At 40.8% G+C, this 22,739-nt stretch overlaps 1 protein-coding gene across 1 annotated transcript in view; it reads left to right on the plus strand.

Annotated features, from left to right (window-relative positions):
• Positions 1-3,247: 3,247 nt before the first annotated feature.
• Positions 3,248-22,739, plus strand: part of Cfap206 (cilia and flagella associated protein 206) — a 39,541-nt gene continuing 20,049 nt past the window's right edge. The window contains exons 1-10 of the mRNA XM_027403397.2: positions 3,248-3,382; positions 4,436-4,548; positions 5,116-5,199; positions 7,704-7,794; positions 11,526-11,714; positions 13,617-13,775; positions 15,302-15,510; positions 15,881-16,000; positions 17,874-18,072; positions 20,177-20,317. Coding sequence (XP_027259198.1) covers positions 4,441-4,548; positions 5,116-5,199; positions 7,704-7,794; positions 11,526-11,714; positions 13,617-13,775; positions 15,302-15,510; positions 15,881-16,000; positions 17,874-18,072; positions 20,177-20,317 — 1,300 coding nt within the window. The 5' untranslated portion in view covers positions 3,248-3,382; positions 4,436-4,440. The remainder of the gene's footprint in view (positions 3,383-4,435; positions 4,549-5,115; positions 5,200-7,703; positions 7,795-11,525; positions 11,715-13,616; positions 13,776-15,301; positions 15,511-15,880; positions 16,001-17,873; positions 18,073-20,176; positions 20,318-22,739) is intronic.

Here is a 22,739-nt window from a genome sequence, read left to right on the forward strand (position 1 = left end):
CTAGGTATTTCTATCTCAAGGAAAGATAAACTTAGGGATAGTGATTCAGTTTTGTGATACAGTACCTACTTATCATCTGTGGGATCCTTGGCTTGATTCCTATCATTGAAGAAAGGAAAAAGAAAGAAAAACAAAAAGCAAGCAAACTAGAAAGAACGCACTAAGCTACCACCACCATCACCACCACCACCACCACCACCAGCAGCAGCAGCAGCAGCAGCAAAATGAATTTGTCACACAATCTTGAGGAACTCCAGAACCCACAAAAAGGCAGGTGGGTGTGGTGGCTTGCCTGTAATCTCATCTCATAGGGGGTAGAGAAGAATCCTGCAGCAAACTAGGTACCAAATTAACTGAAAGCAGGAGCTCTTGGTTTAGTATACAAGGTGGACAGCAAGGAAGGAAGAAACCCAATGTCAGTCTCAGACCTCCACATAAATTTATTGCACATGTATCAGCCCTGTGCCCACAGGCATGTGGGCATGCATATACACACATGCACACACACACACACACACACACACACACACACACACACAATTCTGGTTAGCTATGATAGTGCACATCTTTATCCCAGCATTTGAGAGGTTGAGGCAGAGGATAGTACAATGGAGATCATCCTGCAAAATAGCAAGATCCTGTCTTTAAAAGGAGAAAAGTAAACTCAGCAAAAGTAAGCAGAACTTTGTTGGTTAAAGAGAAATTCACAGGATGACCCCAGCTAAGAACCCCTAAGAATAATGGAGAGGGTGCCTGAACTGGCCATCTATGAAATCAGATTAGTGACTATTCCAATTGTCATCAGAGAGCCTTTATCCAGTAACTGATGGGAGCCGATGCAGAGATCCACAGCCAAGCACTGGGCCTAGCTCCAGGAGTCCTGCAGAAGAAAGGGAGGAGGGACTGTATGAGCCAAAGAGGTCAAGGTCATGACTGGGAAACTCACAGAGCCAGCTGACCCAAGCTTGTGGGAGCTCACAGACTCTTGACCAATAGTTAGGGAGCCTGCATTGGACCAACCTAGGCCCTCTGCATTTGTGTGACGGTTATGTAGCTTGGTCTGTTTGTGGGCTCCTAGCAGTGAGATCAGGACCTGTCCCTGGCACTTGACCTGGCTTTTGGGAACCTATTCTCCATGCTGTGTTGCCTAGTTCAACCTCCATGCAGGGGAGCTCAGTCCAGCCTCAACTTGATGTGTCTGTCATGCTTTCTTCAAGTCCGTGGAAGGCCTGCCCCTTTCTGGATGGAGATGAAGGAGGAGTGGATTGGGAGGGGAGTAGATGGGAGGTGGGGGGTGAGGGAACAGGAGAAACTGTAGTCAGTATGTAAAATAAATGAAAAAAGTTAATTAAAAAGGCCCAGTTGTTAATCTCTGTTTAGGCTTGGCTTTTGTCCCTTCAAAATAATGTTCATGTCCTGGCTAGTTTTTGTTGTCAACATGATACATCCTATATTCACCTGGGCAGGAAGACCTTCAGTCCAAGGATTGCTCAGATCAGACTGGCCTGTGGCCATATATGTAAGAGACTGTCTTGGCTGATGTTTGATGTGGAAGGGCAGAGCCCATTGTCGGTGCCACGGTCCCTATGCAGTCTGGGCTGTATAAGAAAGCTAGCTGTGAGGCTGGAGAGAAGGCTTAGTTACTAAAAGCACTTGATGCTCCCATGAAGATAATAGTTGAAATCAAAGCATCCATGTTAAGTGGCTTACAAATAAGTGCTTGTAATTCCATCTCTATAGGATCTGATGACCTCTTCTGGCTTCCATGGGAACCCCTACCAGACACATGCACACACATTAAATAAATACATAAATAAAAATTAAAATAAGAAAGCTAGCTAAGCATGAGTTATTGAGCAAACCAGTAAGCAGCATTCCTCCACAACTTATGCTCAGGTTCCTGCCTTTACTTCCCTCGGCTGGAAATGTAATCTAACTAAACTCCTTCTTCCCCAAGTTGCTTTTGGTCATGGTGTGCATCCCAGCAACAAAGGAACTAGAACAGTTTGTTAGGATGTCCCAGCCAGTAAAGGCACATGGGAAAACAAACAAACAAACAAACAAACAAAAACCAAGAACAAACGTAGTAGCAGAGAACTGCAGGTTGTTTGTGACCTTCACCAGTGTGTTGTTGCATGTGCTTCTCATAACTGGATATAATAAAGAAATAGTTTATTATGTGCATCCAAGAAACACGGAAAACTTTAAAAAGTATTATTTCATTTCATGTGTATGGGTGTTGTGCCAGGGTGTATGTTTGTGGACCTCCCACATGCCTGGTACCTGGAGAAGCCAGAAGAGGGAGTTGGCTCCCCTAGAAGTGGAATTACAGACAGTTGTGAGCTGCCTTGTGGGTGCTGGGAATCAAACCCAGTCTTCTGGAAATACAGCCAGTGCTCATAACCTTAGAGCCATATTTCTAACCCTGCAACAAACATTTTTAAGAATCAAAACTACCATCATTGACCCAGCATGGTGGCATCCGGCCAGCACTTGGGGGGTTGGGGTAGGTAGATCTCTGTAAATTAAAGACAAGCCTGGTCTACACGTCCAGTTCCAGACCATCCAAGACTACATAGTGCAAGCTTCTCTCAAACAAACAAACAAACAAACAAACAATGATTATCCCCAATTCCAAACACAGAGCTTTCCACACTTGCATCTTAGGGCGGTAGAGATAGTCTCACTATATAGTGTAGGGTGTCTTAAAACTGCGTTTTGCTGTCTCAGCATCTCAACGTCTGTGACTGCAGAACTGCATCGCCACATCTGGTTTGAATACACTTCCCGAATGAAAAGTTTTATTTTGGCATTTTGGAACACCAGCATACAGAGTTCCTTTGAGCAAGAGAAATGAAAGCATTCATTTGAAAGGAAAACAAAACAAAACAAAAAACTGTAAACACTGATAACTCCAAGAACCCTAGGTTTTCTCATTCTTTTCAACTGATGCATTTTTCCATGCTTCTATGTTAGTAAGTTAACAGGAACAGTATATCTGTACATCCAACATTTGTTTCAGAACTCGTGTTTCATCGTGTTAATACTGAGGTGGAGTGAAAGCATCTTTTTCGCTTGGACTTGCTTTGTCTCTTGAGAAACTGAGAGGGAACCCAAGACTTTTCTTCTCAAGGCTCCACCCCAGCGGCCAGTCTCCGCTCTCCGCTCGCCCCGCCCTCTGCCCCGCCCCCAGCTTCTGGCGTCCTGTTCGGTCTCCACGGTTACGCGTCTGTCGGCTGCTAGGGCTCTGGGACTGGCGGCGAGAGCAGCGGCCGGCTGGAGTTCGGGCCGAGGCCAGCGCCCTGAGAACTCCGGGCCCTTAAACAGAGGGTGAACCCGGAGAGGAGACGGACGTCCGACCGCTGAGAAGCTGCTGCTGGTGGTTGGTAACAGACAGGGATAGGTGGTCGGCCTCCAGCTCTGCGCAAGTGCGCGGGAAGGAGCGGGCTCAACCTGGCTGGGTGGCCCACAAGTCTCAGGCACTCGCACATACACGCTTTCTGGCGCCTTGCTAGGGTTCTTGTGCCAGGTCGCGAACTTTTCTAGCCACAGGAGAAGGTGATAACAGCACCCATCTTTTTCGGATGAGCAAACTGGCTTCCTGAGAGACGCGTGTCTCTCGGGTAGATGCCGTTGGGCACTGGTGAACGCCAGGCTGTCTGGTTTCACATACAAAACCCCCTCAGAGCACTCCTGCCTTTGTTTCTTTTTTACCAGTACATTCCCTATGTTAACTGATAGAGGAAAATCAGGAGCCCTGGCTTAAAATTACCACTCTTTCCTAGTTTCTTAGTTTATAATAGATGAAATTATAGCCAGTTTTACTTTTTTTGTTGTTTTTGAGGTTCATAACTCTCAAGTTTTCATTGTTTGCTTTTTTATGATTTTGTTAGCGTCCATATCCCGAGAAAAGAATCTTCTTACGGTTATGAAATTGTACTACAGTTGTGAAAGGTCTCTAGAGAACGCACGGATAAGCATTTTCTTTTACAAGCTGTATCCTTACCGCCAACACGGGGGGGGGTCTTTTTTCTCCCAAATTCTGTTAAGCTTTTCAATTTTTTTCTGTTTTGTATTTTGTTTCTGAAGCAGGGTCTTACTATGACTCCCTGGTTCGCTATGTAGACTAGGCTAGACTTAAACTCATAGCGATCTGCCTTCCGAGTGCTGGGATTAGAAGCATGTTCCATCATGCCTGGTTAATTTCTTTTAAATGTAACGATATGTATTTCTGATGGTGGCATCATTTAAATAAGGGGAAGTCCCAGTTACTCTCTGTTGCTAATAAAGTCATTTAAAATGGAAAAAAGGAGGGAACAAGACCATAATTAAACAGTAATAATTCAGTAGACATTATGATCATTCCAGGTCTATTTGGATCTAAAGTGGAAAATACATAAGCAAAATTATTAAAAAAAATTCTTGCTTTATTTAGTCACAATGCCTCCCACTCAAGCAGAAAGTGTTATAAAGAATATTATACGTGAAATAGGACAAGAATGTGCAGCGCATGGAGAGATTGCTTCTGAAACAGTGGTTGCTTTTATGGTAAGAGTGATTAATTTTACAAATTACTGTTTTATCAAAAAATTTTAAATGTGATACCAAGTGTTTTTCTTTAAAATTCTTGGGAGCTTTCCTGGATGCTTTAGTTGGAAACATATTGAGATCATCAGATGAGTTAGTGAAAAATATCTTTTCCAAGTCTATAAAGTGTGTTGTAGATTGTCTGTGACTGATTTGGGAGATCCCGTGGAGCTTAGAAACCTTGATAATGTTCTAACATATGTTTTTATTCAAATATATACTGTAAAAGTTACTCCTTGCTTTAATTTCTGTGTTCTTGGTTTGGGTAACAACACACAATGAAAACATAAGATATACTATACTTTCCTGCTCCAAAACTGTAACCATTGCTTTCAGCCTCTTCAGTATGTAATTTTCTAGCTCATAATCAAGTTTGATGTTCGTTGTTTTCTATCCCCAGTCATTAATGAAAGTGCTAGTGAGTGGGGTGATGAGAAAACTGGGTGAATATCAAGGCAGTTCTCTAAAATGGAAATGAATTAATTTCATTATAAGAAATAAAAGTTACTTACCATGCTCTGTTTCTAGGTGAAAGCTGTTGTCCTGGATCCAAGCAATGGCTTTAATATGGATAGGACCCTCATCAAAAATGACGTGCAGAAGCTTGTTAAGGTGATCGACAGTTCTCATGCTTGGGATTATTTACTTTCAGTTTTGAATACAATATTTGTGTTATCCATCATTGTCTTCAGCAATGTTATAAAGAAACACAAAGTGGTGGTATAAATAAGTGAGAGATTATTTTCTAATAGAACCAAGTCTGGAGGTATATGGGTTGTTCCTGGCTTCCTTGGCCCTCATCTTTTGCTTTCCTCTATGTCACAGAGTAATTGTCATACCTCCTGATGGAAGAAGGGGAAAGACAAAGGGAATAATAGTTACAGTCAGATTTGTTGTCACTTTCTATCCACAAAATAAGTGTTTCTTTGAACTTTTACCATGTGGTTCTATTTACTGGTCAAATGACACAGAAGTGGCCCCAGGGCACATAAGGCAATCTTGTGGTTCTGTGTTAGTAGGAAGGTGGGGCCCAGGTGTCAGGGCTAACATTATCTGCTCAGTGCTCTGGTGAGACCCTGCTCTTTATCTTACATTGAGACTATCAACAAGTGCTCTATAATATACCTGTACTATGAAGTTAAGTAGTTCTACATTAAGATCCATATACTGGATTCCATGTAAGTATGTTAAAATCAAAGCAAAAAATGATCTTACCAAGCAAGTAAGTCTGCCTGAAAACAGACTTTTAGAACAAAAGAAGGTCAGGACTTCAGATATCTGTCATAGAGACTCCAATTTAGTTGCTTCCTCTGTATTTCCCAAAGATTCAACTTTGCTTTCTGCCCTGGCCTTCATGAATTTATTTCCTTTCTTTACACAAAGGACAAGACATGAACTTCCCCAAACCTGTGTATGGATATTTTATTGACTGGCAGAAATGGCAGGGGAACATTTCACTAGTCTCCACCTTCTCTCACTAACTGAAGGAGAGACTGTAGGTCTGTCTGCAGATGTGTAAAGGGTGAGGAAAGAGATTTGGAAACCTGGAGCTTAGGGAGGGGGTGTCTGATCAGAATGATGCTACAGAGACTCTGTGGGCCTACAGGACAGGCTAGAGCTGGCCTTGGTTGACTTTAGTGTGGTATAAATGATACTCTTATGAAAAGGGAAATGACTGTGGAGTCAATAGGGAAATGAGTGGGGTAGTCAGTCAGAAACTACAGGAAGTTACAAAGGAGATTCAGGGGATGACCTGGGAAGATGTTTGAGTTTTTTCTCCCTAACTCAGCTGAGTAGGAAAACCTCAAGTCTTTTAATGTGATATATGCACAACTTCTCGCAGTATATGGTAATCTTAACAACAGTAATTGTTTCCTGTCCTTCTCAATTAAAAGTCATTGGATAAAGCCTTTTGATTTGTCAAATCCCCTGTGAGATCACTCCCCCACCTCAGAATCTAGGTGCACAGACTGCTTAGTCTTGTCCTTTCCCTGCATACTCCTAGGAGAGCCTCAGGACTGGTGGGTTGGGAGATGGATGGAGAGTGGTGATGCTGCTGTGAGCCTTCCAGCAACAGTACACGAAGGCCAAGGTGTGTGAAGGGCAGAGAGTGGGTGACAGGAGGCCAGGGGAGAAGGAAGGAGATGCTCAGGGTGATCATCCAAGTCTAGAGAGGCAGAGGAGGGACATGCATCATTTATGGGTGTGGTGGCAGGGGGAGCAGAGGAAATTTACAAACAGAAGATAGATATGGAGAAATTTTGTGAGTTGCTGAGGGTAACTGAAGCAGTGTTTTATAAAATGTGACCTCCACCATCAATAATCAGTCCCACTAATAAACAGGATTTCTGGGAGACTTCTAGAATAGAGTACAAGCTTCATGGAATATATACTCAACGTTTCAACAACTTAAACTCACCAACACATCAGTCTTCTTGCTTTCAGTTAGACCTGGGAAAGAACTTACTATGTTGATTGAGTAAATTGAAAGCCCCCATGTTCTTAAGGAAGGAAAAATTGCAATAAAAGAGGTTGTTGCTTAAACATTAGGGCCACTGCTGTGATGTCTTTCTCTTTATTGTTCCTCTCCTCTCTCCCTTCCCTCAACCCTTTTTCTGTTTCTCTGTGTGTCTCTGTATCTCTCTGTCTGTCTGTCTGTGTCTCTCTCTCTCTCTCTCTCTCTCTCTCTCTCTCTCTCTCTCTCTCTCTCTCTCTCTGAGAGGTTTTCCTTTGTAGTTCTGGCTGGCCTGATGCTTCTGTAGATACTCCTGCTGCTGTTCCTGAGTGGTGAGATGGTGGCATTGCAGGAAAATACCATCATGCTCTGCTCATTTTCTTCTCTTTTTCAAAATAAGCTAGAAAAGTATACCTCGGTAGGTAGACTGCTTGCCTGGCATGCATAAAGCCCTGTGTTGGATATCCAGGCATTCACTGCCTAAAACCAGGTGTGCTAATAATTGGAGCAGTGGGGAAGGAGATGAGGGCAGGGGGATCATATGTTCAAGATTATCCTTGGCTACATAGTGAGTTTGAGAACTCAAAATTTGAAACTCAAACAAAGCACTTGAGTGTTTTAGAAAATCTAGTAGAAGCATTCATGTGATGTTCTCTTCTAGCTTTGTGTGGCTCGACTATTGGACAGTAAAAATCCATCTCTGGACACCATTAAGATGCAGGTCTACTTTGATATGAATTACACAACTCGAGGTAACACACATACCTATTTTCATACGTTTTAAAAGGGTTTTTAAAATATTGCATTTGATTGACAACAGATTTAATTGTTTAAGGAATTAATTTTTGTCGGTCTCTTGATATTTTCCATCTTTGATCTGTTAGGCATTCTTCATTATTATTAGTAAAATTCCTGCAACAATCAGTTTACACAAAGAAAAAGTTTGTTTGGGCCCAGTTTTAGCCATTTTAGTAAATTCTGTTGTAAATGGAGTTCTTAATTGGTCTAAATGATAAAATCTCAGAGTCAGATATAGAGGAAAATGCTGAGAGATCAGAGAGAAGGAGCAAGCCACCGCCACACCTTACCTCCTTAGCATCTCAGCAGACAAGAGAGCAAGTTCCTGTTTATGAGAGACAGGGATTCCCCAAAGGGCACACCTCTAGTGGCCCAGACATCCCCCATTGGATTCCTTCAAGGTCCCACTGTCTCCTAATAATAGAGTAGACTGGATACCAACCCTTTAATGACCTCTGAGAAACAATTCACCATATTTAAGAATATAATAGTGTTGGAAATTCAAATGAAAAATGCCAGTTTCCTTTATGAATGCTAAAAGTCAATTTGAAACTATATGTTCACAAAATTATGTTTCCAAGTTTATCATTTTTAAACTTCAAGACACTAATATATAACAATTAGAAACTAAACCGTTGAAGTTAAAATTCTTAATTTTTGGATTTTCTCATTCTTGATTTATTATTTTATAATATTTAAATTATGTAGCTAATCCAAAGTAAAGTATATTATGGGAAATTTAGCTTTAGAACATATTTTATTATATTTACTATTTATATCTTATATTTATATTTAAAGGATACATCAAAGATATGTCGAAAATGGGGGAGGGGAGAAAGGAAAATAAACTATTTTTTTAAAGATTTTATTTATTTATTATGTATACAGTCTTGTGCCTGCATGCCAGCAGAGGGTACCAGATCTCATTCAAGGTGGTTGTGAGCCACCATGGGTTGCTGGGAACCGAACTCAGGACCTCTGGAAGAATAGCCAGTGCTCTTAACCGCTGAGCCATCTCTCCAGCCCCCAATAAACTATTTTTTAATGCAACCATTATTAACCATTTTGTGATTTTATTTTTCATCTTTCTGTGTAGTAGGCATTCAATTATGGTAATATGTAAAATAATATCTTACAGTTTTGCTTAATGACAATGGAATTTCAAAGCAAAACATAAGCGTGAAATTAGAGAAACTTAATTCCTGTTTGGTTTTTTTTTCCCAGTTTGTAAAAGTTCTCAGTTGCTTTTGTGGTAAAATTGTAGAGATGAATGTTGCATTGTTGAATTGTGGTTGGGAGAGCTTGCTTAGTTATGCGAATAGTCTCCAGCCACAGCATGACAGGTAGAAAAAAGAAGGATACATTCTTTATGCATTTGTTGGCAAGTTTGTTAGTTTGTTTTTGTCACCTTAGCATAAGCCGGGGTCATTGGAGAGAGGGAACCTCAATTGAGAAAATGACTGCATCATGTTGACCTGTAGGCAAATCCGGGTATTTTCTTGACCAATGATGAATGTGGGAGGGTCCTATGGTGGATAATACCACCCCTGGACAGAACAAGCAAGCAGGCTGAGCAAAGCCCTGGAAGCAAGCCAGTAAGCAGCACTCCCCCATGGCCTCTGCTTCAATTCCTGTCTCCAGGTTCCTGCCCCGACTTCCCTCAGTGATAGGCCGTGATGTGCAAGTGTAAGTCAAATAAACCCTTTCCTCCCCAAGTTGCTTTTGGTCATGGTGTTTATAGAGAAGTAGAATCCTTAAGACAATGCAATATTGTATTATCAATAATACTATTCCGAGGACATTTACCTAGAACTAAAATAAATATGATTGAAGAAGAATATATAGACTACATATTTGTATTGTACTACATATCTATGTGTGTTTACATTTAGGTTTTGACAGAATACTCCATTGAAATTGCTATAGTAATGTTTTCTACTAGATTTCTGTTTTTGGCTTCTTGCTGGCCACTCTTTTATTTCATCATTCCACCTTAAGAAGTCAGGGTTTTGTGATTTAGCTCTGTGGGACTTAGTTCTAGCACTGAAGCTAGGGTGATAGGGGCTTTTGTTTTCTTTTTTTTATCATATAGTTTTTTAAAATTTTTATTTAAATTCTTTAATTATTACTCATATTTACATATCCATCCCCCCATTCCCTCACCCTCCCATCCTCCAATGTTCCCCACCAACCCCCGCCAACCTGTCCCCAAACTCCTCCCCAGGGATAGTGAGGCCCTTCAAAGTCTGTCATATCTTTGGGGGAGGGCCTAGGCCCTCCTTGCTGTATCTGGGCTGCAATAACATCCCTCCATAGGGAATGGGCTCCAAAGTCCATTTGTGCTCTAGGGTTAAAGTCTGGCTCCACTGTTAGAGGTCCCATAGACTGTCTTGGCCTCCAAGTTGGCACCCACATTCAGAGGACTTGGTACGGTCCAATGCTGTTTCTGCAGCTTTATGACTAGGGTCTCTATGCTCTCACTAGGCCAGGTAAACTTTTTTTCGGGTTTCTGCAGCACCATCTTGGTGCTTCTTTGCTCATCCCTCCTCCAGAGTTCTCCGTAATTGGATTCCAGGGCTATGGTTCAGTGTTTAGATGTGGGTGCCTGTTTCTGCTTCGAACAGCTACTGGATGAAGGTTCTAGGAATGGTAACCAAGGTAGACATCAATCTCATTATAGGGGAAGGGCATCAATGGCATCCTCTCCACCACTGCCTGGATTCTTAGTTGGGGTCATCCCTGTGGATCCCCTAACATTTCCCCTGTGCCAGACCTCTCTCCAAACCTGTACTGTCTCTCTCTATCAAGGCATCTCCTTTCTTGCCCTCCTCTATTCCTCCCCTCTCTCAGGCCTCTTGTTCTCCTCTCCCCTCCCCTTCTTCCCTTCCCACCTCCTTGCTCTCCACCCACACCCCGTGATTCCAATTTGTTCAGGGGTTCTCATCCCCCCTCCCTTTCTTTGAGGTACTATGCAATCTTGGAGTCCTTGTTTCCTTCCTCCTCTGGCAGTGTGGATTGTAGACTGGTAATTCTTTGCTCTATGTCTAAAAATCAAAAATGAGTGAGTACATACCATGTTTATCTTTTTGTGACTGGGTTACCTCACTCAGGATGGTTTCTTCTAGTTCCATCCATTTGCCTGTGAATTTCAAGATTCCTTTTTTTTTTCTGCTGAGTAGTACTCCATTGTATAAATGTACCACATTTTTTCCATCCATTCTTCAGTTGAGGGGCTTCAGTTTAGTTACTTCCATGTTCTGGCTATTACAAATAATGCTGCTATGAACATAGTTGGACATATGTCCTTATTGTATGAATGTGCATTTTTGGGGGTATATGCCTAAGAGAGGAATTGCTGGATCTTGAGGTAGACTGATTCCCATTTTCCTGAGAAACCGCCATACTGATTTCCAAAGTGGTTGTACAAGTTTGCACTCCCACCAGCAATGGATGAGTGTTCCTTTTTCTCCTTGTCCTCTCCAGCATAGACTGTCATTGGTGTTATTGATTTCAGCCATTCTGACAGGAGTAAGATGGTATCTCTGAGTGGTTTTGAGCTGCATTTCCCTGATGACTAAGGATGTTGAGCACTAATTGCCACACACTAACCAGTTTTTGTCTAGTCCCTATCTGAGGAGAATTCTAAGTACTGAAGATGTGAAATACTGCTATTCACTAATTTTAGAGGACTTTCTTGAGGAACATCATCGGGTCTTGGAGTCCAGATTAAGTGCCTTTAGCAGAGAAATTACAGACAGCAGAGCGTGCACTAGAGAAGAACTGGAAAATCTGTACAGAAAGATCGTCAGCTATGTGTTACTGCGGTCTGGGCTTGGATCCCCCACGGACATCACGATCGTCAGAGAGGCAACAGGTAAAACACAGGAACGATTTCCATTCCATAAGTGAGCCCATATGCCCATTGTATTTATGTGCATCTGTTTGTGCCTTTGTGTGGGCAGGGGATGTGTGCACATGTGCCTGTATATGAAGGCCAGAGGTTGACACTATCTTCCTCCAACTGTATTTACTAAGGCAGGGTCTCTCACTGAACCCAGAACTCTCCATCCAGTTCTGGCCAGTCTAGCTAGCCAGCTTGCCCAAGGGGTCTCCAGGCTCCCTCTCTATAAGTCCGAGATTACAGATTGGGCTCCTGCACTGCCAAGTATTGGCTTATAGGGGTCCTGGGGATACAAACTCTGGTCATCACACTTGTGTAGCAAGGACCCACTGAACCATCTCCTTGGTCCCTGCCATTGTATTTTATAAAACATGTTAAAGACTGAAATTCCTTTTCATCTGAAAGAAAGCCAGCACCCATAAGAAGTTCAAACAAATCAGGTTCCTAGAAATATTTAAGTATATATGACTTGAAAGTAGAAGGGGGACTGTAAGGAGAGCAGAAAGAATCAAAGGGGAGAACAAGGAAGGGCAACAGGAGGACAGAATATTCCATGTTTTCTCTCATATATGGAATCAGTGTATGTATGACATGAATTCAGGAAGGACACTGTATGAGGGGAGCAGGAAGAGTGGAGAAGAGGGGGGCAGGGAAGGTAATGGAGGTATAAATATGACCAAAGGACCATCATGCAACCTGAAAATGTCATGATAAAACCCATTATTTTCTGTGCTAACTAAAAAAATAATAATTTGAAAAAGCAACTTAGGCTGGGCAGTGGTGGTGCATGCCTTTAATCCCAGCACTCGGGAAGTGGAGGCAGGTGAACCTCTGTGAGTTCAAGACCAGCCTGGTCTACAGAGTGAGTTCTAGGACAGCCAGGGCTACACAGGGGAAACCCTGTCTTGAAAAACAAAAGCAACAACCAATAAACAAACAACCTTATAGGCTGGAGAGATGGCTCAGGGTTTAAGAATGTTTGCTGCTCTTCCAGAGGACCTGAGTTCAATTCCCAACACCCATGTCAGGCAGCACACAGATCCAACACTCTTCTGTCCTCATGCGCTCATACAAAGACACCCACTTAACTTAAATCTCAAGTTAAGCGTCAGCTACCTTTGACACTGTGTTTCAGTTGGGAACTTGGAGTAGGGTTTCTAGCCAGTGAAAGTGTTCATTTTCCTTTTCCTAGAGGTGATGCATAACCAGTGACCTATTCTGCCTCACTCATGGAACATTAGCAGCATTGTTAAGGGCACTGGACTCATGTGGTGATTAAGACAGCTGGATAGGAATGACCCATATGGGTGGAAGGCATTGAGTCTTGAAAGGAGAAACCTTGTATTCTCAGGAAACGCTCATCCAGTTTATACTGCTGAATAATGAGGATGAAGCTAGGCCTAGTGAATCTGAATCTGTCTGTAATCCCCAGCACTTGGGAGGTGGGACACAGGAGAATCATGAGTTCAAGGACAGTCTGATACATGAGGCCTCGTCCCCCAGCAAAAACAAAAACAAGACATAATGCAGGACTAGGTAAGCTTTCCAGCTTTCCTATTACATTTTTCCATTATTATTTTAAAGTGTAGATTTTTCTACTCAGAGCCTTTTAATTAGAAAGATCGTTTTTTACCAGTTGATTAGTTAATAAGGACAGAGACATGAAGCAATAATATTGTTTTCAGCTGCCCGGCTCTGGTATTTGGTAGCTTTTGCTATGCATGCTTTAAACAGGTATCGTAAAGCATATAGGTAACACTAGAAAGGCACATCCCTTTACATCTAAGTTTTACATCTAAGTTTTACATCTAAGCTTTGCATCTAAGTTCTGACGTCTTTGTCCCATCCCTGTGTTTTTCTCATGATCTATTGCAGCTGCTCTGCAGAGTGTTTTTCCTCAGGCAGAGATGGGGACGTTTCTGACTCTTAATAAAAAGGACAAAGAACGCCAGCTGAAGGAGCTCACCATGATTGTTACTGGAATTCGGTTATTTAACAGAGACTGCGGGAAAGGAGGAGAAGGCATTGATGATTGTAAGTGTACCTTTAGGCTAGTCCTGAAGATTCTGTGTGTGAAAGGCTTAACCTCACAGAGGAGCAGACCACACACATCACACCACTGACACTCAGGAGGCAGAGGCAGGTGGATCTGTTCTGTTACACAGAGAAACTTTGTCTTGAGAAAACAACAACAATAACAACAACAAAATTGCAGTTCTATTCATTAGAAACACTTTCTCTTCATACTAGCCAGTAGTTCTTAACCTCCCAGAGACAGAACCTTAAGTTTTCTGTACCATGAAGCTAGTGTAGGGAATTGAGTCAGTGACTGGAATGAGGGAGCAGCCCAGATGCCATCCTCTTAACTCAGTGGAGGAAACCTCATTTAAAAGTTAAAATCACCTAGGAAAGAAAACTGGTGCTGGTGTAATTAATGGGATAAAAAGACCAAAGAGGAGATATTTGAAGGTCTACAAATTCAGGAGCAACTTCTGTGGAGTTATATACATAATGCTTAATTTTTTTTTTAAAGACAGATCTCACTGTATAGCCTTGAATAGCCTGGAACTTGCTATGCAGACCAGGCTTGCCTCCGGTTCATAGAAATCCACCTGCCTTAGCCTCCAAGAACTGGAATTGAAGACTTGCACCACCACACCCAGCCCCATAGTGCATCCTTTATTTGAAAGTTTGAAAATGCTTAGAAAATCTCTAATAAAGGATCTAAGGGCAGAAGTAATTTCATGTGAGTTTTAGACTTCTGCTGGCCCATTGATAAGGCATTACTGTCTTTTACCTAATCACTGATCTAACTAGCAATAGGAGAAGCCAACCAGCCACCTTCCTACATTTTGGGGCCTGGAAACCATTGAGTTTACACCCCAACCCAATGAGGGTTTTGTTGTTGTTTAGTTTTTAATTGTTGTTATAAAATCAAACTCCAGGGTTGGGGTGCTGGCTTAATGTTTGCTGCTCTTAGAGAGGACCAAGGTTTGGTTCTCAGCACCTACATAGTGGCTCCCAACCATCCCCTGAACTAGACCTGTAACTCCATTCCCATGGGATCTGGCACCCACTGCTGGTTTCCATGGGTTCTGCACACATATGCTGCACAGATACATGCAGACAAAATGCTCCTACATGTTAAATAAACATAAAACTGCAAAAATCAACTTCCCACCAGAGAGTGCCTTCCCTTGCTACTGCTTTGTTTATCTTGAGCCTAGATGAGGTGCATACCTACATTTTAAATTTGATTTGATTTTTCCAAAGGAGCATGGCTAATAGCACATGACACTACAATCTACCTACATTTTCTATATTTTAGTGAGAAAAGTGGATCTGATTGTACTTTCTCTTATTATTCTGACACTGGTTTTGTTTTGATAGTTTCTTTTCGGTATGGGGTGGGACCATGGAAAATGGTCCTTATAATTAAATATCCTGATAAGGAAAATCTGCCTCAACTTAATGTTTAAAATACAATTAAGTTCTGGTCTCTTTTTCCCTGATCCTTTTCCCACCCCCTCATGCCTGTACTCTCATTCTCTGACAAACAGTGCCAAGTATTCTCCATGAAGCAATCCCAACCACCACACAGCATATTGATGCCCAGCTTCAGATTGCCCAAGACCAGGCATTTAGCTACACAGCCATCCTTGAGAAAGTAACCAAGAACCCACTCTTGACCAAGGATCTCGAGCCGTATATGTTAAAGGAAGCATTGTATAATATTCGACAGTATGAGATCTTCCTTCAGACTGTTTTGGTGAGCTAATGTCACAGCTAATGTCTGGCATTTTCTGTATACTGCAGTCTCTTGAGGACCAGATGACTCATGAAGGTGGTAACCTTAGGAAGTTGCATTGCCTTCCTGTGATCAGGAATTGTAGAAGTTAGTTTATAGTTGTTGATTTTCTCTAGTACTTACTTGGTAGTATGATTAGTAACATGCTATAATTAAACAATGCTATGTGTATTTGCAACACTTTTAATTCAGAGCATCTGTTTTATACATTATTTGGCAGGGAGTGGCACTCACAATGTCATTGTTACTTGGTTGGGACCTGGTAGGGCTCAGCACATGATATTTATAGTAAAATTATAAAATATTAATACAAGTTATGTTATATTCACAGTCAGATATAATTACTTGTGCTCAAGAAGTGGAAATGATGATAAAACAATTAGCAGCTCAACTGGAACAGTTAAAATTAATAGTAAAATCAAAGACAGCTGTCCCAACATCACAAGTCTTTGTAAGTATTTGTCATCCTCTTTGACCTTGGTTTTTTGCAACAGGCTCTCAGTATGTAGTCCTAACTGATTTGGAACTTGCTATGTAGACCAGGATGGCCCCAAATTCACAAATATCCCCCTACTTCTGTCTCTGGGTGCTGGGATTACAGGCATGCACCACCACACTCAGTAACTTTGACTGACTTAAATGTATTTTTGTCTTATTTATTATGGTGAAGGGGCATGCCATACTGCATGTGTGGAGTTCAGAGAACACATTAACATTTGGTTCTCTACTTTCTTAGTGGGATCCTGGGACAGAACTTGGGTTGTCAGGCTTGTGAGTGCCCATGGAGCCATATCGCTAGTCCACTTTTTCTCCCCTGTGATCAAGCCCAGTGGTGTACAAACTAGGCAAGTGCTCTACTGCTGAGCTAATTCCCTAGGCTATGGGGCTTATTGTTGTTGTTTGTTTTTTGGTATTTTGTTTTTTGTGTCAGTACCTCATTATTTTGGCTCAGTGGATATCCTAAGTTGTCCTCTACTGTGGATCTCCTGTGCCCACATCCTTCATGCTGGAATACAGGCAGGCATGTGGCCACCATGGCAGGTATAATTTCTTCAGGCTGAACATCCTTTTGAGTATTAAGACTCAGTCCAGAATGCCTTATATTTATATTCCATTAGGATAATGTCATATACTGTGTAACAGTTTTATACAAGTTGATTCTGTTCTTTATGATTATGTCTTAGTAGTAGCCTGCTGCTTGCCTGATGAAGGCAGTTGCTACTGAAGGAAATGATAATCTCTAGTAGTGATTACTGTATCATTTATGGCAACAGAAGCAGTCCACTGAAATGTTGCAAGTGTGTTTACAGAGCTGAGAAGGTAGCTCAGTTGGTAAAAGGCTTGCCACACAACCACACAAGCACCTGAGTTCAGATCCCTAGCACCTATGTAAAAAGCCAGGTATGGTGCTGAGTAGACAGGGCCAGGAGGATAGTGAGAGATGCCAACTTAAGAAGTAGGACAAAGAGAGATTAAGGAACATACCCAACACCAACCTCTGACCTCTACACACTCCCACTCCCACACACAGGGTTGGGGGAGAAAGCAGAGAGAAGAGGGGGAAGGTGAGAGGGAGGGGGAGGCAATGAAAATGTGTTCATGGTAGTCTGTCAGAAACTGCACCTGGCACAGAGGTGATAGCTGACATCTTAGCTGAAAGGAAGGTAACCTTTTGGTTTACCAGGCACCGGCTTTCTGAGCAACAGAACCACTTTATAGAAAAACATTGCAACCTGATCTGAACAAGGAAACTGTAACATGTATATGCATTTCACATGGCTATACATTTGAAACTGGAAACTTTCTAAAGTCATTCTCAACATAGGTTTAAAAATAGAAACTTATGTGAGGCCTGATTGATTTTGTTTGTTCTGTAATTCCTTAATCTCGACTGTGAAGAAATGCTGTTATCTCGCTGATCCAAAGCTTTAGGTTGCAGTTCTCCCTGTGTGCATAAGATGTACATATGTGCTTTTCTGCATCTTTTGATGCATGACTGGACCAGAGAAATCAGCTATAATTTAGTGTGTAAACCAAAAATTTCAAGTATATTTTCCTTCTTAGCCTTTCGAGGTAAAGTGTTACTATTCCTTAAGGGAGCAAATATATTTGGTTACTCTCTGAGTAAATAACTTTATAACAGCTATGCCAAATGGAAACCTTTGAAAGAAGCCACAGGTTTCCCTCCGCCTGACTCAGGAGTTTACTCTAGTTTTGAAAGACTTTGGCTATAGCAGCATGAGTTTCTTTGCCACTCATATTTATTTTTAAGAATACAGGGTTGACTGTCACTCAATTACTTTTCAGTGTTTTTCTCTCTTTAGCCTATATTCATTGCGCTGGCAAGTCTGTGGATGAGCTTTCAGGATGAGACGGTGTTGATTAGTGTTCTCAGTAATTTGACCACTAACCTGGAGCTCTTCCTGGGCACTCATGAGCTTCTATTTCCGGAGAAAGTGATCCAAGATCTTCTTGACGATGTCATTGTGAAAAGTGACATGGTTAGAATCAAGGAGCACATGGGTAATACATACTAACCATTGTTTCTTTCTCCTTAAAGTTACCTTTAGCTCAAAGTCACTCTTTATGTCTTAAAAATCTTTATAGCTTTCCAATAAACACTAATCATCTTAATTATGAAAGGCTGGTATTCATTATAGAAAATACAGAAAAAGAACAGATGTGGTGACATACACATTTAGGTTTTAGCATGTAGATGGTAGATGCAGGAGAGTCAGGAGTTCAAGGCTAGCCAGGCTACAAAATAAATTCAAGGCCACCCTGGGCTATAGGAGACCCTGCCTCAAAAAAAAAAAAAGTGAAAAAATGCAGAAACTGAATACTTTACTGTCCAGAAATTAATTCTTATTGTAGTCCTTCATGTCTTGGCTTTGTGTGCTTGTGCATTTATATTTCAGTAGTACTGGTTTTGTAATTGTAATTGATACACTGAGAAAAATTCTTGCTATATTTATTGCAGATAAAGCTCCATTTTAGAGAATGTTATTTGCTACATATCTTCTTAGTATCAACTTGAGATTTATGAACCAATTCATTTTATCCTTATAAAATTAATTGAGCTAATTTTAGGCCCTTTAAAAGATGTATTTATTCTTATAGAAAGGTTGACATGATTAGTGAACTTTCTATCATTTCATCAACTTTTTGCCTTTTCTATCTTAGCTAAAAACAATCTAAAATTCATGAGAAATATCAAAGTAGGGTTTAACTTAATACTCAACTTTTTTTCAGAAAAATGAAATTATGTGATTCACTAACTTCTTTTTAAAATTCAATTTTGGTAAAAATAGAAAATAAGAATATAGCAGTGACTTAAATTATTTGAGTATAATAACTGAAAGCTGAACAGGATACACTAAAATCCTCTCCGTACAAGTCTTATTGCTTATGTGACTTCATTAACAACAGCATGTCTAAGCAGATATGAGGAAATGAAATTGAAAGAAGTTCAATTGTGGGTGTTCAATTAAGCTGCAACTTCTTAGATTTAGAGATGTTATTTCCTACCAGAGTCAGAACTTTTTCTTCATAAAGAGTATTTGATCAGGATATCCTTTAGTGAACTGAGAGAGCCAATATTCTTCTGAAAGAATTTAATTTATACCTGCTTATCATTCTGAGAGAATTTGGGCATATCAGGATAAACCATTTATTTTCTCCAAGTTAGGATTTACTTTTAGTTGTAGATACAAGGTCAAGACAAACAGGATGTTGGCTGTTTAGGTCTCGAATCAGACGTATTAGAAATATGGATGTAGTTTTTCATGAATGTATCACTTGTATCTATTTATTTGTGTTAGTTATCAATGTAAGCAAAGCAACTGGTGGGAGGAACTATCTTTAAAGTCAAAAGAACAGGCAGGAGAGATGTTCAGAGGTTAAGAGCACTAGGTGCTCTTGCAGAGGCCCCAAGTAATGGCTTGCATCTGTGGCACCAGGGGACTCCAGCACCTTCTTCTGGCTCTGTAACACCAGACATACATGTAGTGCACATACATATATATGTAGGCACTCATATATAAATGCAACATAAAAATAACAGAAAAAATCTAAGGAACAAAAATTGTATACCCTTTAATCAAAGTCAAACTAGTAAAAGATGTCTTCTACAGTTTTGAGACATAGGCTAGTTACATAATCACTGTATTCAAAGTGTTGCCCATCTAGTGTTGTATCAAGACATAAGACATCTTGAATGAAGAACGTCTTTGTCTTGGTCACATAACTCTTTCTGCTCATCTCCTTGGGTGATGTAATGTGTGGCAGCAGGAAACACTGCATACCCTGACAGAAGTGCTTTGGTTTGCTTCCCCGCAGCTGCAAAGCAGGTTTTTCTGAAAGGTCTCTCAGTATTGTTCATTCTGGAGTGGAGTTCTATCCCACATTTGCCCTAGCAAGTTACTGACTCAGATTTGGACAGTCACTGAAGCATTCACATTTCTTTACATGAACACCACTCCAATAATTCTGACCACAGGAAATTTTGTCAATCAGAAAAAGTACAGATGATAAAAAGTTAATGTTTAGAATGATCTCCTACTGATTTATTTAGGAAATTGCATCTTCTCAAGGGATGAAAACCATTTCCTGTTCTCTTTCATTTTAGAAGAAAGAGTACATTTGCCAGATTTCAGAAAAATGGAATGGCTTTTTCCAGAAACAACAGCAAATTTTGATAAACTGTTAATTCAGTACCGTGGGTTTTGTGGCTACACGTTTGCTTCAACAGATGGTCTTCTTCTCCCAGGTATGTTGTTGGAGATAACAGTCTGCATTCGTGAATTCTGTTCCATACTAACTTCTTATTGCACCGACTTGGTTGTCCTATAAAAACTTGATGGGTTCAGATGGTGAACCAGGCAGGAGATGCAGAGATGGTCCTGATAGTGTCCTTACCCAAGGTGCTTCCAGTGTAACCTGGTAGATTGAACAAGAGCTTGTGAGGAGTAAGTGGGAGGTAATAGGTCTCTTATTTAAAATGCTTCAGGCCAAAAGGGTTTCTAACTGTTAATTTGGGTGAATGAGACATATTGAGGTGGGACCCAAGTTTAAATGCAAACCCAGTCATGTCTCATAGACATTTTATGCAAAGAATGCCAGAGGAGTACAGTACTTTGAGTGCACCCATATTTTTACTGTGACTTGTGGCATCATGAAGGAATTAAAATTGTTTTGGAGCATTTCACATTTCATAGTAAGAAAACTCAGTCAGTATTATATAATATGGACTCTGTTGTGCATTGAAAAGGGGATGACTCGTGTGTTCTGCAGGAGTGCAGAAACATGGGTTAGCAGTGCTTATAATGGTGTCTTTTAAAAAGTTAACTGAAGCCAGGCAGTGGTGGCACATGCCTTTAATCCCAGCACTTATGAGGCAGAGGCAGGAGGATCTCTGTGAGTTCAAAACCAGCCTGGTCTATTTAGAGCTAGTTCCAGGACAGGCTCCAAAGCTACACAGGTAAACTCTGTCTCAAAAAACAAAAAAAAAGTTAAGGAAAAAGACATGTTATGATAAATCTTTCCGCCAAAAGCTGTCCGAGCCCTATCGTAATGTGGATGGACAAAATAATACAGAGACATATTAGGTACAAAGCTGTTTGGCCAATGACTAGGATTTCTCATCTGTTAGCTCAGTCTTAATTATCATAAATCTATATATTTAATAAGACTTATCTTGTTGGATGCCTTATTGGCGTCCCTCCTTGCCGGTGGATCACATTGCACCGCTGGAGGAAGAGCCGAGGGGAAAAGGGGACACTTCCTGTTTCTCCTTGCTTATGAGTCTCCTTACTATGTCACTTCCTGCCTGGATCACCACTTCTCTACTACATTTCCCAGAATCCTCTTTGACTCCCAGTCCTGTCTAACTTGCTGTCTCATTGGCCAAACAGAAGTGTATTTAACAATAAGATAAACATACACAGTACATTCCCCATCAAAGACGTACTTATTTAACCAATGTGTTCATTTAAAATATTCTTGGTCACTTTGTAGCCACACTTCATTAACATATGTTAGGATTTCTCTGTTAGAGTCTTCTAAAGAAATACTTTATTAAGTAGCATTTCTATATATATCAATCATATGTCATAAAATTGTGTTTACAAAATAAATAGTAAATTTGGTAATAAGAGGCAATACATTATTATCTAAAAAGCGCTATGTAAAGTGGGAATGACAAGAAACTATAATTAGGTCTGGTTGTCAACATGGCATGTGGGAAGAGGCCATCAGGTTGGCTTCTGAACATGTCTAAGAGGCCTTTTCTTTTTGATTGCTAACTAATGTAGGAGAACCCAGCCAGTTGTAGACAGTGCCATCTCTAGGTTTGGTCTGTGTAAGGAAGGCAGCAGAGGAAGCCATGGAGAACGTGCCGATAAGCAGGGTTCCTCTATGGCACCTTGCTTCAGTTCCTGCTTCCAGTTTCCTGCTTGAGTTGCTACCTTGGCTTCCTTCAGTGATGGTCTATAAGCTTGTAAACTGAAATAAACCACTTCCTTCCCCAAGTTGGCTCTAGTCCATGTTTTATCATAGCAACAGAAAGTAAACTAGGATAGACAACAGTAAAAAGAGTTTGAAAGAACTACTTAATATTTACTTGGTACCATTAACCTCATCGTTCATGCTTTTTCTTTATCTCTGTATTAGTTTTCTATGTTTCATATTTGGGTATTGTTTTCTGTCAAAGAATAGTGGAATTCTGTGCTTGCATGGTAGAAAGAACAAAGAAGCTTGCTCCTTATGTTGTTATGAGGAACAAACACACTAGAAACATGGCAGTGAGGTAGTGAGAGTCTACCTGCTGTGTTAGTAATAAAGAGACATGGGAATGTAGAGGGATGTCAGGCTCTGCTTCAGAGTTCTCCCTGAATAAATCAGTTCTGGTCCTTTCGCCTCTGTTTACTGTGTGATTCTACATCCTGCATCTTTGCCTAGGCATCAGCAATTGTTCGCTCAGAGGGACTTTGTAGAATGTCTTCAACTATTGAGAATGTAGATCATGTGGCTTACACCCAAAGTAACACTGGCTTACCATACTCTCACATTTGTCCTTTCCAGATGACTTCATGTCTACCAGAAAAAACTCTACCCCAACCCATGCTCTATTGTTTCATTTTACTAAGCCTTCCCTAATTGCCAATTTTTATTCAAATACCATTCTCATACTC

The sequence above is a fragment of the Cricetulus griseus genome, chromosome 2 (genome assembly GCF_003668045.3).
Source record: "Cricetulus griseus strain 17A/GY chromosome 2, alternate assembly CriGri-PICRH-1.0, whole genome shotgun sequence".
In the NCBI taxonomy this organism is placed as follows: domain Eukaryota; kingdom Metazoa; phylum Chordata; class Mammalia; order Rodentia; family Cricetidae; genus Cricetulus; species Cricetulus griseus.